This window comes from Otolemur garnettii, unplaced genomic scaffold (assembly GCF_000181295.1).
Source record: "Otolemur garnettii isolate 467f Iridium unplaced genomic scaffold, OtoGar3 scaffold00014, whole genome shotgun sequence".
Classification (NCBI taxonomy): domain Eukaryota; kingdom Metazoa; phylum Chordata; class Mammalia; order Primates; family Galagidae; genus Otolemur; species Otolemur garnettii.
Window position 1 is genome coordinate 26,730,723 of NW_003852409.1, and position 17,856 is coordinate 26,748,578.

Sequence of the window (17,856 nt, forward strand, 5' to 3'; positions counted from 1 at the left end):
GTTTCCAATGAAAAGGCATTATGCAAATTCTACCTCTCTTACCCTCTTTCAGGGGGGAAAAAAGCCTCCAGTATGCAGTCATCGGAGTATTGGAAGCCCCAGCCTTCATTTCTGTATAGCTGTGTTTGCCTCAGGGCCACGCTGCTTGTTTTGACAGTGGATCCCCCTAGATAGTTGGGATTAGTCGAGCTTGTTTAGATAAACTTGAAATCAAGGCCTTCTCTAGGTAGACAGCTAGATGTAGCTACCGAGTTTCCAGCTGCCTCTTCCTTTCATCCCAAAACAACTGCAGATTCACAGTAGCTATCACAGCCACAGGCTATGTCACATACATAAGTACAAAATTAAAGGCTGCTAAAAGAAGCCTTTGTAAGTCTTAGTGCTAAAATAAGGAATCTGTACTGCTTGGTTTATACAAATTATTCTAGCACGACCAGTATGGAGCTGAAACATCAGTTAACAAGGCCTATTAATCAAGGTTCCCAGCTTCTTCTCATAGACAGGATCATAGTTTGGTAATATGCCTAACCCTCTGCTTATTAGCTCTTGTATGAGGATAATAGCTTGAAATGTTGAAAAGGAAATAATAGGCTTTATTTATCCAGTGGCAGGGGATGTTATACTCCATCAATAAACATTGTGAACAGAATATGAAAATCAAATGTAAATATCAAATCTGCTTTTGAGAGAGAATTATTTAGCAATTGATTAGACAGCGTCTCACTGAACAGTCATCTCCAATTACAGAATCTTTTCAAATTAACTTTTAGTTCCTACAACTTGCAGATTCTGATAGAAAGATACAAAGAGGAATTAAGACTAAAGAAATTTTACACTCAGAACAGACTGATGACATCTCATTATAGGCAGCAGGTGATATGAAACACTTCTGAAATAAAACATTACAGACTTCAAGAAGTTTCTTAAAACCCAACACTCAAGGACTTTAATCTTTTGCAACTAGAAAAAAAGTCTCTTCGGGGGGCCAGCAAAATACAAGCAAAGAAATTAATTCAGTTCCACATGTGTGGTTTTACTTTGCATATCTTCCCCCAACATACAGCTACTAGTGTTTACCTGAGGCTGTCTAGGACCAACTAAGCACAACAAAAGCACAAGAATAAGTTTCAAACGTTTTCCAGAACTATTCCGAGATATCCAGTAGTACAGAAGTCCTTTTACCCTCGGACTATACTGTCAAGTTATACAAGGCAGTTTTCAATCCAGTCCACATGTCATCACTGAAATGTGTTCTCACCATTCAACAGGTAAGTCACTATTTATATGAAAAGCCCTAAGATATATGAGACATTCTGGAATTGCAGTCATCAGTTGAGCTTTTCCTCCAAAATTCTGGGTTCCTTTCCTGTACAGCTTACGACCTAAAGAATAAGCATATGCACTTTTTCTCCAAAGGGTCAAATGGTAAATAGTCTGGGTTTTGCAAGTCACTTAAGGTCTCTATCTTCTATTCTCCTCTATTTTTTTACAACTCTTAAAAAGAGTGAAAAATCATCTTACCTAATAGGCCATACAAAAACCAGCCTCACGTAGGATGTGGCCAACTGGCTGTAGTTTGCCATCCTAATCTAGAGTGTTAAGGAGCCTAGTCATACAACATAACCCAAACAAACACATCAATACTCAAACACTGAAATTCAGAAATTCCCAAAAGTTAAAATACCAACACCAGTCATGCTGTTTCTCTGGGGAGCCCACAATTCACATATGATTGTTGCTAAATAGCCAAATGCCTATCATAAGCAAACATGCACTTGCTCTTTTCAGAATTTTTTTGAATGTACAAAGGATTAAAAATAAAACACATTTCTCCTACCCAGAATTCTCGACTGCTCTGCGGCATGGACTCCTCATAGGAACAATTCCCTCTTAGGTTAATACAGTTCATTTCTGTAGGTAAGATCCAGGGGTTTTCTTCACAGACAAACGAACTCACACTCTCTGGATTACTGAGAACTCTTCAATTTGAGATTTGTTTTGCTTATAATGTTTTTAAAGGCAATATTAGACTAGGAGAAAGCTCTTTCTGGTGCTCTGCTCAAATACATTACTTGTCCAACATCACCCTGTAGAAGAACACAGAAGGGCTTCCTCCAGCCACTCTCACTAATTCATTTCAACTCCCTTCCCTTATCATCTATTCTCCATATATTCCCAAGACTTCACCTTCCTTCCTTTCTCTCTGCATCATCCTCTACATATTCATAGTTTACCTACACTATACTTTCAGTTATCAGCACGAGGTAAATGACGCTAAAATGCACATCTTCGTTGCATAACCTCCTTTTCAGCTCCCAGGGTCCTATTCTGACGGTCTGTGGACATTTCTGCCAGCACTTCAAGCTCAACACGTCTAGCATCCAGACCTATCATCTATGCTGCCAGTACACTGCTGATTGCTAATCCCTTTCACCTCATCAAAACAAGAAGAGGATCTCAGATCTCCACTAATACTTGCTGGGAGACAGATGATCCATTTGTGTGACTTAGATTCAAATACTAATATTTGCCATTGCTGTTGAATTTCAGGGTAACCCTCTGAAGAAAAGTTTCTGATTCCTTAAAATCTTTCCAAATGTTAGTAAACAAGACGGGGGACAAGGAAGCGCCTGAAATCAAATACTGTATTTCAAAGTCATCTTAGAAAACTGATGAATTTCCCCAAGCAAGTTAAGATATTTAGTATAAGACACTGTGCTAGGGGCTTGAGATAAAGCAGTGAGCAAGCAAGACATGGTCCCATCACCATGGAGCTTACACTCTAGTTGGAAAGACAGATGCTGTAAAAATAAACATACGAATATCAAACTCAAACTGTCACAGGAACTAAAAAGGAAGAGAGTGTTCTAGACAAAATGGAAGGGCCCTGAATTTAATGGAAGGGGCAAGAAAGGCCTCCAGGAAGTGACACTTTGAGCTGAGACTTGAGGAATGAACAGGAATTTACCAGGCAAAGATTGGGAGAATAGGAAGAGGGAGGCAAAATAATAGCATGGTAACAAAAGCCCCTGGCACATTCCCAGAACTTAACAGCCACCCAGCATGCTGCAGCAGAGGAGGTGAGGCAGATCAGGCCAGATAGGCTAGCAGAGTCCAAATCATCTGAGTCATCATAGGGCAGGTTAAGGAGTCTGGACTTTATTCTAATGCACCAAAGTCACTACAGGGTTAGAGTCCTTTTACGTCCTGCTTGCACATGACTTTCTACCCTCTCTATCTACCCCCAAGTCTTCCAGAGTCCAAGTGGACCCAGAGGCTATTCTCAGTGAGCTCCTCACCCTAAAGCTGTTATCATTCTATCAACAAACTGACCATAGTTTCAGGGCCCTGTATTTCCACAGGAGGTGGAAAAACATCCATCTGGGTGCCCATCAGGCTTCCAGGAAGGAAGAGGAGCTTCACAGGAACTTCAGTAATAACCCTGCAGTAGGGATCGTGGTTGTGGTCAAAGAGAACAACAAAGGAACTGCAGCAATTTTGAACAGGACCATCCTAAATCTCTCTTCAGTACCTGCTCCCTTATATCTGGTATTTTTTCTGAACTCCCAAAGTCCATTTTTCTGTATACAGAAAAAGCATGTGTGACTTTTTATTGTAAGAATCTGCTGTATATCATTAACTCTAGTAAGCTGTTGATTATAAAATTATTATTTTTAAGAATCACTAGGGGAAAATGCTGCAAATGAAATGACATCCCGGTGACTATAAGATGCATTCCAATTTTAGAGATGTTAAAATACGAAAAATGTGCATCTTGGAATTGATAAAATATATTTATAGGTCTTTAAGAAAGGTGGGGACTATACCCATAGCCGATGTTTAATGAGTACCTTGCTCATCGGAAACATCCAGTGAATGATGGTGCAGAAAAAAAAAACAACAATTAGCTGATAGTCTGGAGAGTTAGAAGGGAAAAAATAACATTCACTGGGCACTTACTATTACCAAGCACCGTGCTAACAGGTCTTCTTGTTTAATCCTCCCAGGAAGCAGTGCCCCAAATGGGCCAAAGCATAGACAAATTGATCAGAGACTCAAACTTTAGGTTAATATTTATTCTTGACATAGAAAGTGAAAGGAATAGAGAAGAATATTAAAGTTTATAAAAATGTAATATTAGCTATTTCTGTCAAAGGCTTATCATTTCTGCCTGATTATGTTTTTGCCTAATATATGAATTATGCATAAAATTTAAAGACTCTAAATTGACTCATCTACCTTTCTTCTGCTTATGAAACAAATCCATTCAGCATTTCTTCTGTTTTTCATGGAGCAATGGTTTTTTTCCTCAGGGGGCAGAGGGTGGTTACCTGACAAGTGGAAAGGGACTCTGTGTCAGGTCTTGTGCTATTTAATAGAAGTTTTACATATGCTCGGTGATCCTACCAGTAACCTTATGCAGATATTATCACCCTTGTATAGTAGAAGAAAGGAAACGTCACAGCTCAGCAAAATGAGTCCCAGGTAGACTGGTGAAGTCACTTGCCTAACTTGGTCAAGAGAGAGATTCTCAATCTCTAGCACTATCTGATTAGCATTCTGTCTTAATTGTCACAAATACTCACAGCCCTCTATACTGGCTGAAGCTTAAGACTTTCCCCCACCTCACTTTCCAATTCAGCAGTGGGGTGGAAGATTTTGTGTTGCTCTGATACAGGGCAGGCAATCTCACATACCGGTTTACCCAGAACACTCCAGTTATGCCCATGATTTCCCTTCAATCTCAAGTGTATACTGGATCAGATACTGTGGTCACCAGAGTTTTAGAAAGTGGAATAACCAGGGGTTGTCTGGAGATGAAAAAAGAATAAATAGCTGTTTTGTCTGCCTTAGGCTGGCAAACTGGGGCATGGTGTTAGAAGAGTTCCTTTTTAATCACTGGACTCCAGGCTCTGTATAGATAGTAAGGACCTACCTACATTTCAGGACTTGACACATCAGACATCATCAATTACATGGAAGCATCAAAACTTTCTCTCTTTTCCCCTCACGCTACATCATGAAGCATTCACTGAATTAGATAAATTCAGGTATTATGCATTAGGACTACTTTTTTTGCCAATTCACAAAGTTACTACCATGTCTTCACTTTATAGATGACGAAAATGAGGTGGAAAACATAATGCCTTTGCCCAAAATGACATATCCGAAGTCAAACCTCATATAACATGGCAAGATCTGCCTTCTAAATTTTCCTTGGGCCCAGCATACCGAAAAAAAAGCCCTTAAGAAATTTAAAAGGGGATGACATTTCTTAAGAAATAATTGAGACATGAATAATAAGAAGTATTTCCAGCTGTCATTAAATCTATGTCTTAAATACATCTTAAAAATCCAAAAATACTTCCCAATTTTCCAGGAGTTTAGATCTACAGAAATGATAAGTATCTGGCAGGTTGGAAGAAATAATATTCTCAACAATTCATAGGTTATACTTTTAAAACTAGATCAAGTTCAAAATAAATTCAAAGACAAGAATCTGAAACACCTCCGGTTAAGCCTTGGGTAGGAAAGTTGGAATTTAATAAATGTATGTTTTGGATTATCCTACCTAGTTCAAATTCTGAGCCCCAAGATCACAGTGTGAATGCTATTTAGTTATTTATAATTATATATCAAATATTTGGCCTAACAGCCACGCACAGTGCCAGGTCCTAGAGACTTGGACACTAACCAGGCAAGAATCTGACTTTTTGCTGGGGAAAGGGAGAGGATACATAAACAAACATAAAGTACTTAGGTTTTCCAGTAGGAATATGGTCAGGGAAAAAGGAAGGTGTTATCAAGTCTACCTGAGGGGTGTGAAAGACTCCTCAAAGGAGGTGACATTTGAGCTGACTTTTTGGAAACGGAATCAGTATTTACTAGACAAAGAGGCTAGATAAGGACATTACGGGGATAAAGCAACATGAAACATTATAACATATAATTTACAAGATTGATACATAAGGAAATGATCTTTGATAAGCTCAATTTTCTTTACCAGGCTGTCTCAATTATTTTATAAATACCTTTTCATTTCTACCCACCAACCCCCTACCTGCTATGTGTATATAAGTGCGTGCATGCACACACATACACACACACTAGTTTACAATCTGGGCTTCGTGTTATATAACACATTTTAAATCTGAAACTGACCAAAACCAAAGTTACACAATTTGAAATTATAACAGCCAGAGGAATCTTAATCTTACTATACTGCATATAAGTACATTAAAAATGAAAGCTACCTGAGTAATACAAAGTAATATATACAATCAAAAGGGCTCTATTCCAAGGACTGCGGTACTCATTATTAAATTTCTGAGATTTTGAACACGGGAATCTCAACATATAGATTTAACAACTGGAATAAAATAAATAAAAACTCATTATTTGAAACCACTTAGTTACCATTTAAAGAGTTTTTATATTTTCAGTATATTTGAAAACGTAAACATTTAGGACTTTTTTTTCTGAGGCAGGGTCTGGCTCCGTCGCCCAGGCTAAAGTGTGGTGTAATCATAGCTCACTGCTGCCTTGAACTCCTGGGCTGAGGCGATCCTCCCACCTCAGCTTCCCAAGGAGCAAGAACTATTGATGCTGACCACCATTCCTGGATATATTTTTTTAAATTTTTGTAGAAGTGAGGTCTCACTGTGTTGTCCAGACTGGTCTTGAACTCCTGGACTCAAGAGATCCTCTTCTTTCAGCCTCCCAAAGTGTTGGGATCACAGGCCTGAGCCACTGTGCCTAGCCTGTATCTCTTCTTTACCTGACAAAATACTCTCTCCTACTTTTATGACTTCTCTAACTTCTGTTCGGAAACAAATAGCATGGGTTTAGAAAGGGAAGGTTTTCCAGAATTCTTTCATGGATCAGTCTGAAATTCTAGACGCAAAGATTCTCAGACGCAAATCTAACACCTGACAAAACAAAGGCATCCAACAGGATTACCCTGCTACCTTCAGTCCATCCCTAATAACAGGAGAGAAAACAGAATCATTGACTGTTAGGTGTCCAATGTTATCCTAAACCTTTCACATATTTCCTATCACTGCACCCTCACAATAATCACATAAGATGTTTACTATGACTATCTCCAGTTTAGAGGTCAGGAAATTAAATCTGAAATGGCATAGGTAGGATTAAAGCCCAAACAGTCTGGCTCCAAAGTACAGTCCAGTCTGGCTCTTAATCACTACTATCATGCATCTTCACTATTCTTTCTAGAATCTCAACTGCTTAGCAATTAAGTCTGTATCACACCTCATATTATTCACTGAGCCCCTAATTTATCCTACCTGCTAAGAGGGGCTTCTTACACTGGCTAAAGCCTTTCCTATACTTGAAGAGTTCACAGATTGACAGAGAGACAGACACACAAACAATACAAGATTAAAAAGTGGATGCTCCAAAGTGCTCTCCAACAGCTAGGGATGGAGAGACTTGTCCTCAGTTAGGACAAGTTTCACAGAGCAGGTGATTCAAGCAGTATGAATAGCAGTTTACTAAGGTAGGCATGGGGAGACAAAAAGAAGAAAAATTCCAACCATAAAAACAGTTTGGCGAAACTACATAGGAAGGAAATAGCAAAGCAAGCTGGGAATGGAGAGGCGTTCTGTATCTGGGCTGGAAGGGGAGGTGGTACGAAGTTAGGCAAGAGGCTGGGTCAAACTCCGATGGTGACAGGCCTCAAATCCAAGTTAAGAAATTTGGAAATCTTGAAAACACCACAGATCCATCAAGAGTTTTGACTAAAATGAAATGGCATGATTTGATTTGGTTAAGGTTTTAGATATCTCCAGCCATCTTAAGGAGGGTAGTGACTGCAAGGTCACTGGGTTATAGGCTATTAAGAAGAGCCCATGGGAGTGGAGCTTAGAATGAGAGTGTGGAGGGAAACAGAAGAAATAGGACAGACTAGACTTGAACCTATAATTAAACTTTCACAGCACACTTAAATTATGTTGATCAAAAAAAAAAAAAAAGAGTAGAAAAAAAGAATATACTTACTGTGTTTTGAACTTCTTTCAAAAATAATTTAATTAGTGATCTTTAAATTTTTTCATGGCACACTGGTTCAAAATCACTGGACTAGAGAGTAGTTAGGAAGGATAATGAACAGGACTTGGTGACTGCAGACTTGTAGGTGCAAACAAAGAGCAACTGAGACTGATCACATGAGGCTAAAGATAAGAGGCAGACAATGGCTCTCAAAAGCAGACATAGTCCACTCAGTTATAATTATTGCAAAACCCACGAGAAGCAAGACCACGCAATAGTACTCACAGACACCTACAATTTAGTGGGGCTTTTTGGAAGCCAGAATAAAACCAAAAGAACACATCTCATAAAAATGTGTAAGTAAGGATTGCATAATTACCATTTCCCAGAGTCAGATTCAAATAAGTAGTAGTACAACATAGCTGTATAGCTTGGCGTGATTTCAGAAAGAAAGGCTCAAAAAGAATGTGTCTTTTTAATGAGTTCCTTCTATATAACTGTAACAGCTGGGGAGTGACCAAATTGGGAAGAAATCTTCAACTTAAAAGAAGAGTTTTAAGTCAGAAAAAATGCCTCAATTTTTCAATTGAGTTCCACTAAATGTTTAAGGTTGAAATACAGTTTCATTAAGAAGCCAGTTCAATCCCATTCCATTCTTAAATTCATACATTTTTGCAAGTGGGAAAAAAATTCAGGATATGACTATTACAGAATAGTATCTCTTTGATGCAAAAAGTGGTTTTTCTTTGGCAAACACTTTAAAAAACACTTTGTGACAAAGTCAACAACATGGGGAAAAAGAGGCAACACCTGACAGAATAATTTTTAAGATTATTTTTTATCCATCCATGAACCTATACTCAGAAAACATTTAAGCCAGCCAATTGTCAACAACGGGACACTTTTTAAAAACATATACAAAGAAGCAGGTCTGATTGAAGCAAATGCTTCAATCTGGGAAGCATTTGTATGTCTGCGAGCTATCAATGAATCTTCTAGAAATCAGTAATGCAGTCCATCAAAACAGCCACATTAGGTGCAATCGTGGACACTGATGTTCCACTTCAAGAAGGCTGCCTCAGCAAAGTGCTTTGTTGCTATCATGCTAACAATCAGCCCCCAGGTCTCAGGGTCTCAAGAGACTGAGAGTTTATACCTTTGGGTAAGAAAATTACATTTCCACTACAATTCTAGACTGCCAAGTTACTAAAAAATATGGAAAGCAATCTTTCTGAGCAAGAGCTTGACAAGCCCATGAATCAATAGTAAAATCTAACCAAGCCCAAAAGGTGATCTTCTTTAAGGGCAGCTCCAAGACTTTCCACCTGGGTTTTTCTATACCATTTGTTGACTTTACTCTATGGCTTCACATGACAAAGAACAAGAAAGAACTCATGGAGGAACCACCGTCAACGGTCTTAGTTTTCTGAGACATTCCCAGTTTCAGGTGTCCTGGTGATTGTTCTACAAACCATCAAAACACCTTAGACAGCTTTGCCCTTATAGCCTACTAGATCAGCGGTTCTCAACCTGTGGGTCGCGACCCCTTTGAGGTCGCCTAAATACATCCTGCATATCAGATATTTACATTACGATTCATAACAGTAGCAAAATTAGCACTTATAAAGTAGCAACGAAAATAATTTTATGGTTGTGGGTCACCACAACATGAGGAACTGTATTAAAAGGCCACAGCATTCGGAAGGTTGAGAACCACTGTACTAGACAGTAATTTCCTTCAGGAGAGACGAAATTCACCTCTCTCCTCCTCATTACCTGAAATGATATCTGGCTCAAAGTCTGAAGACAGTAACATTTATCAATCTCTCATTCAATTAACGCACAAAATCAAACTTCATCTCCCAGACTGTTTCTGCCACCAAAAACAGATGTGAAGAGAAAAAAATCGGAACGTACAGTCACTTGTAACTGTCTATTGGTCTCTTTAAGACCAGTTTGTGGAGCCATTTTAAAGTAGTTGACACTTATATAGGCAAATCCATTGAATAAGATTCAAGTAAATTCATAAATTCTGTACCATGGTATATAGTGTCATAAAAAGTTTCAAGATCAAAGATGACCTCACCATTTAAAGTGGCTTTCATGTGGCTAGACCATATTAGTAGGTTGGACACATGGCAGCACCCACTTGGGAGAACAATGGAAATAACAAGAAAGCTCAAAAGTTTCCGAGAGAAATAGGACACACTCACGTCCAATCCCATTTCTGATGAGTGTGGTGAATACAAGTCTTGAAGGACTACAAACCCAAACTCTCCATTACAATGGGAAGATCTATGGCTAAAACAAGTCATTATAGAAAAACCAGGAGAAGCTTTATGGAATCAATGTAACATTTTATATAGATAATGCACACTGTTGCTTACATTTCTCCGCCTAATAACCATGGGGAAAAATACAATTTTTTAAAAGAAAGAATCTCACTCTGTTGCCCTGGTTGCTCAAAGTAACCTCAAACTCATAGGCTCAAGTAATCCTCCTTCCTCAGCCTCCCAAGTAGCTGGGACTACAGGAACCCAGCTAGTTTTTCTATTTTAGTAGAGACGGGGTCTCATTCTTGCTCAGACTGGTCTTGAACTCCTGAGCTCAGGCAATCCACCTGTTTTGGCCTCTCAGAGTGCTAGGATTACAGGCATGAGCCACCACACCAGGCCCAAAGAAAACAAATTTTATTATTTTACACTTTATATCAATGTGTGCCACATTACACAATGTTGGTACAATGAAGCTTCCTTTCATAGTAACAAAACAAATTTAAGAACAGCTGATTATATCTGCAGTTTTCTTATTAAATAGTATTCTTTCCATGAATCAGGGTATGAACAAGTTTTATAACAGAAATGTTTTGTCTCTAGCTAATCAAAATTTGGGAGGAAAATAAGAGGAAAGTTTTCATACACAAGAGCTCAATAAAAAGAAAGAGATAATCATGAACATCTGAGTGGTGTGACTTGTTTAAGTATTACCTCTACTGTCTTTCTAATCAGAATCTTCAGTTGATTTACACAGGTTATACTGTAAATAACAAAAACTATAAGCTTAAGAAATGTTTTCTTTAGAGCATACCTCAAGCATGAACAGATGAAAACTCCATATTTAAGCAATTACATGCGATTCAGAAATGCCAATTTCCATCACAATTAGCCTGAGTTATGCAACATATTTTTGTTCCTTTTTAGTATATAGTTGATGTATGTTTCTATAATTTGTTTAACTGCCTATAGTGACATTTTGAAATCACATAGGCAATATAAAACCGTAAGAGTAAGGGCACCTTTTTATTTTTCCCAATGTACCATGTTTCTATATTGCTTATAGAGCTTGTACAAGAAACACTGTTAGTTTCTATATAAAGATTTCCATAAAACTTTTATAGTTTCTATAAATGCATAAAGATTGTTGGTTTCATTATAACCTCTGTTTCAGTGCCAGTGGAAAGAAAAATTACCTGCAACTGTAAATAGCAATCTACATATACAGGGTGGGTAAGTATGCTCAGACCTGTCCTTAAGAGCTCTCAGTTACTGTATTTCATCAAAAAACAGACGAGTACACTGGAGAAGCAACTTCTAGCACACTCAATTCTAATCGCCACTTTCAGACTATAAAACCTATAAAAAGTGCAATTATGAGAACAAATGATTAATTCTACATGTTTTAGTACAAGAAGTAATCATGTTATAACTAATACATTTTAAAATGGTATATGCAATACCTATTATACTGGCACATTACAAGACTATTTATGGAAATCTTCTCTCTGACAGGTTCCTATATCTTTATTCCAAACTATCCCTTACTATACATTATAATTACCAAGGGGTCATGTTTTTAATCTGAAAAAATTATATAATGTTCTAAGGCCAAAGATGGGATTTTGATGACAGTGGTAACCATAATTTGTTAACATGTTAATTTATCTGTCCTTTTCTCCCTAATTCAATTAATATTCATTAAAATTGCACTAATCACAATAAGTGAAGTTTTACCAATTACTTCCATAATTATGAATGAGCACAGTATCCATAATAGAATAATTATAAATCTACTTAACTACAAGACTATTTTCAGCAGGGAAAGATATTCATGTCTTTTCCCTTATTTTTAATGTCTGATTAACATGTTAATCTTTGACAAACCACTTCTAGAAATGATAGAAATATATTATCATCATGCTTCTGTCCTTCTTTAACAAAATTTTTCTATTGGACAGGCTTTTATTAAGAGACACAATATCTAAAGTTATAGCAAGAGATTGAAAAGAAATTAGTCTGAGCTAACCAAACCCAGAGTAACTCAAAAATTATGTCTGTAATTCAGTAATCCTAACCCTAAAAAGAAATTTTAGACTACTTCATATTATACTTAGGAGAGATACAATTTAAGAAAAATTCATAAGGTAGCTGTTAAAAAGCTCTCTCAACAATACAGACTCTTTTCAAGTCAAGATCCTAATGTTGATGTTTTAGTATTTAAACCAGCTAAGCATTAAACAACAGCAGATGAATAAATAATATGAACCCTAAAAGGACCTTGCTTTTGCCTTTTTTAATGTTTGTTTATTTTCCTTTTAGAACACATAGGCATTGCAAGTCTTTCAGGAATTAACAAAGCCTGTATTCTAAGGTTTAAAGATAGCAGGCTTACCAGATTTTTAAATGAAATATTGAGTGCTACAGTGATTTAATGGTTTTAAACCATAGATGTCATTGTGGTCTGAGGGTGTCACAGACAACTTAAGGAGGGAAAAAAATGGGGCACAGAGAAATCACTTTGTCAGTAATTACAATCAAGAGTCCTAAAATGTGGCTCAGGCTGCTCATTACTTCTTCCTTCTGTAGCAAGACCCTTATTTACATTTCAGATTACATTTTTTATGAAACAGTAAGATCTATCAGAGCTGAGAGGACTGAAATAATGAGGGGAAAACATTTTAATAAAACGTGTTGGGTCTGCATTACTTCCGTGACAGAAAGAAAGGCTTCTTCTGTAGTGATGGATCATTTATTCTGCTTCTAAACGAGAAGCAAAAAGATGAAACTGATGAACTTTTACTGCCCATTTGTCTTTAGCAGACAATTAAGACAGAGAAGATCAAAATGGATTATCATACCACGCAGACAACTGGCCCAACAGTAATACATCTCCGGGACCACAGATTTGTAACTCTCTTTTATCCCTCCCCTTTCTTCTTACTTCTTTTTCCACTCTAAAGGCAGTGCTAGCTTTGTGGCTCAAGGAGAGCCAAAAGGCTGGTCATCATTATTCAGTCACAGATGTCAATCTAACCTCCCTTTTTTCTCAGTTTCTAAAGCAGTGAGCCACAATAATTTGTGACAGATTCTTTTACTGTAAGGTACAAAGAACACACAGAATAAAACATCTAGCAGCAGCAAGCGTCTCTGATCAAGTGTGCTGGTACATGGGAAATACACTATATGTAAAAACAAGCACTGGTAGTTTAGGCGAATGAGAAGAAAAACGGGCGGGGGGGGAGTTTGTGTGTGTGTGTCTGTGTGTGTGTGTGTGTGCACATGTGTGGTAATAAGTGCTTTTACTTTGTGATAAATTATCTCAAATATTCCTTATGGATTACAACATAAATGTTTTAAGATTAGAAATGTTGTCTAGATTAAGTGCATATTCAGCATTTAAGGTTTGTATGTAACAGGAATATTTCTAAGACTTCCTTTATAATAGATACACCACGGGGAAAAATAATTTGGTTTAATCTAACAAATGGAAAGAAGAAAAACACAATATTAGAACCTAAATGACAAAAAGATAAATAAGAAACAGGAAGTTCTCATTCTTTTTGCCAGCATATACAATTCTCAAATAAATTTCTGGGAATTTGGAGGTATGTCTCCAAAGACGAGGTAGATCCTTATTAATCATTTCTTGAGTAAACAGGAGGTAAAAAAAGGAAATAATGTGCATCGAGCCAGAGGAGATGCTAACCAAGGCAGAGATGAGCACAGCCTCGTAAGTTTACATCCAGCCCATGATTCTCATTCTCCAAATTTTCAAACTATATCACTGATCTAAATAATAACAACAACAAAAACAACATCCTATGTGTACCTTTAAAATAACTGAAGTTATGAATACTTCTTAGATTCATACTATAATTTTCATTATTCCAACTTCAATATATAAAATATTTGAAAAGCTATCCATTAACCAAAGTAAAAAGAAGTTGGTAACAATGTCTAATCAGTAAACTGGGCTCCACATGTAATGGTGAAATGGATGATAGTCTGTCTTTTTCTCTGCACACATATGCATGGCTAGTACATGTATGCATACACACACATATATATACTCTCCTCAAACACACACACTTACTCGTGTACTCAGAGAAATAAACACGGAAAGATAGACACCAAATCGTCATAGCGATTATCTTTGAGTAGTAAAAAACCAGATGATTTGTATTTTCTTTCTTTTCATTTCTTTAAATTTAGTTTTGCTTTATCTGTAGCTTCTACATTTTTTGTCATAAACATATTACCCATGCAATTTTTTAAAGTTATACTAAAAAAGAAATCACGTTGTTCAAAAACTTTCGGATATAGTAAGAAACTATGTTTAAAGGAACAGACCCAGATGGTAACTATGCCATTTTAAGTTTTCTCCTATAAAATTTTCTCTCACTGGGAAATTCAGATCATGGGACCACAAAGGTTATTTACTTAGACACAAGATTTTAAAACAACAATTTGCTAGAAGAGATGACCTCACATGTATTTTAAACATTACTTTAAGGTCTTCCACCCTTTAGGTATTGTTTAGAAAAAAGTCATTAGTGAAAAGGTCCTATTATCTGTGGACTGTGTAGTTTAAATCCAAAGGACTCAATCCCATAGTAATTAAAGACAAAATAAAAATTTAACTTTTCCATTGGAAGATGAAACAAGGGGTGGAGTAGGAAAACTTCAGTATTTTTTAAAGTCTTATTTAAAATTCTTGAGATCAGACACAAAGCAAACCATGTCAGTTCTTTTTGGTTCTTTTACCATAAAATTTCATTACAAAGCATCTCATTATACTGATTATCCAATTATAGTCCCGGTCACATTATGCCCCCTTTATTCATAAAGATATATCCGATACCTTATTCTTCATACAACAGACCACATTGCAAATGTGTTACTACTACTGTACTGGGTATTTCTATTCCACTTATCCTGATTCAAAGACTTAACAGAAAAAATTAAATGGATGTACTTCAGATACTACTTTTTGTTTATAATATCCCACATGTGAAAGGTTTTTATAAAGTTGTCTTATACCGTGTAATCAAGAATGTTTTTACTTCAAAACTGCTTTTAAAAGTGCGCCAAATTACATATTTGTAAGGTGCCCCCCCCAAAGTTAGAAAACATCTCCAATATTTCTCAAGATAGAAACTGGCATCCTGAACATATAACCTAGAGCTAATGTAGAGAGTCGAGCAACATCAGTACTGCAGCACTATTTTGTGAATCAAATATATAATTTATTATACTTATAGAACAGACAAACATATAATATATAATAGTTCCTTCCACTCCATTCTATGCTCACAGAATACCCAAAATTTGGATTGGGAGAACCAACCAACCAACCTCAACTTTCACTGCCATTAACAGAAGTGCCCTCACCCTCAAGACCATTCCCACATGTGCATCTTCTCCTTCCAGGATTAACAGAACACAGTTTATTATCTATTTCAAATTCCAGAAAAATGTTACCAACGTCCATCCTCCTTGCCCTTTTATTACATTGTTTCTTGACTGCTTAAATAGCATTAGAATAAAAAAGTTCACAGGCAATCCAAAAAGGATACCATAATGAACTGCAGACTGGAACACACCTCAAAGTAAGAAGGAAAATTTGTGATGGGTTTTCTTCCTGACTTTCTGCACATTTACCTCCTGAAGGTAACACCCCAAATCTAGCACCAATGTTTTCGATCCTACATTTACTTTTTGTCTTTGGTTCCTAATTACTGCTTTTCTTCCCTTCTAAAAATTCATTTATCTCTTTCAGTAAAAAGAACAGTAATAATATGTTGAACAACTCTGAAATAAATTTTGTCATGTAAAAAATTAATTACGCATTCCGAACCTGGTCACTGTAGTCCTCCGGGAATTGCCTCTGCACCTCAGGATCTGTAAATAATTGACAGATAATATTAATTGGCTTTGGATTAGTGAGCAAGCAGAGGATCACACATTAATATTTGATCAGAAGATGATAGCAGCCCTGGCAGGGGATCCAAGGGGGGCAGCTGAGGCTGCTATGTTGATGAGCACAAGGAAGGACTCAGTAAGGCACTCCCATTACCCTCCTCCAGAAATATAAAAAAGAAAAATTTTAAAGACCTGGTGCTACTGTTAACTTTAGACTATTACCTAATGCAAAAATCTTGCCAGCTGCAAATTGCCTTCAATATATTTTTCCAGAGAAAATGAGTCTTAAACCTGCTTGACTTTTCTTCTCTAATCAGAAGACTCCTTTCCACAGTTACAGATGTGTGCTTGCGAAACAGTCTTAGGCACCAGTTTCACACTGGGGGAGTGGGGGAATAAGGAAGAATTCTTTCAAGGAACAAACGCAAAACTCAACCACTTTTACAAATAAAATATACCTTTCTCAAAATGCTTATGAACTCTTTGGAAATGCAGATAAAATAACAAAGTTTTCTTCAAAACAAAATCATTGCTTTTGGCTTATTAGGGTAAACAAAATATATCAGAAATGATGTTCCACCTCATATATTTATACTTGCTCTGAAACTATAAAAATACGCAAGTAAGAATGCCTTTCACGACCATCTATTAAAAATGGAATTACTGACAGGATCACTTTATTCTCAAATTATAACTGCAAGATAATCCAATGCCATCTTCCCCAATCAATAAAGAAGTGAACTAATTATAAGCTATTAGCACTTCACTTACTATTGATTAGAAAAACATTCAACCTTTTCTAATAAGAAAAAGAATTGATTCCTCAGAGACACATTAAGGGGAGTGATCAGAATAATATCTTTTAGAGGAATCATATATCAATTCCAAAGACTTATGGAAAAGCACAGTATGTGAAGATCTCCCCTCTAACAGTGATCACAATGTGTACTTCTCACTTTTCATAGCTATTTTTAAAAAACACACTAAAACACTGGTTTACTTCTCTGTAAAAGTAAATCCATGTAGAAGTTTAAACTCTCCAAATCACAATACAGAAACAGGGTTCATTGTTCTTCAGTGGAAAAAAAAAATCAAGAAAAGAAAACAGTAAGGGCCTGTTCACATACTGCATTTAAATCCTAGAAACACTAGTTTTCAAGTCATTAAAGCCCATGGATGTTACTCTTTAAAACTCAAGACTAGCAACAAAAGTAGGAATATTCCAAAGGTCGCACCACAAGTAGCACTTCCCAAAATGGGTGATGCAAAAAAGTTGAAACTCTGCAAACTAGTTTAGTTCCTGAGGAGTCTTTCTTATGAATGGCTTAAAAGTGGAGATCCATGTCTTCCTTTACCCTCATCTTCAGCTACGGGGAAAGAACCAATGACATGTCTAGACTGTGACTATTAGAATTCTGGAGTAATATCCCTGCAATACCAATTCAGGGCTGCCTCAGTGCGCCAGACAGATGAAGCTGCTGCTGCCTATCTTCAGCCTGAAGGACTCAGCCTTGCTGGGACAGAGGCCAGGAGGTGCTAACAGTGTGGTAGGAAAAGTACTAGGCCCGCAGAGAAGAATTTGCCAGTAGGATACAAAGAAAGGGGCTCTGAAAGTGTGCAATGCGGGTAAAGGGAGAGTGAAGGAAGA

At 36.9% G+C, this 17,856-nt stretch overlaps 1 protein-coding gene across 4 annotated transcripts in view; it reads right to left on the reverse strand.

Moving 5' to 3' along the window:
* The window catches only part of DENND1A (DENN domain containing 1A), a 528,338-nt gene that overhangs the window by 368,062 nt on the left and 142,420 nt on the right, over nucleotides 1–17,856 (reverse strand). For all 4 annotated transcript variants that reach the window (XM_012802455.2, XM_012802453.2, XM_023510504.1 and 1 more), the window contains exon 3: nucleotides 16,144–16,187. In XM_012802455.2, the coding sequence (XP_012657909.1) occupies nucleotides 16,144–16,187 (44 nt within the window). The remainder of the gene's footprint in view (nucleotides 1–16,143; nucleotides 16,188–17,856) is intronic.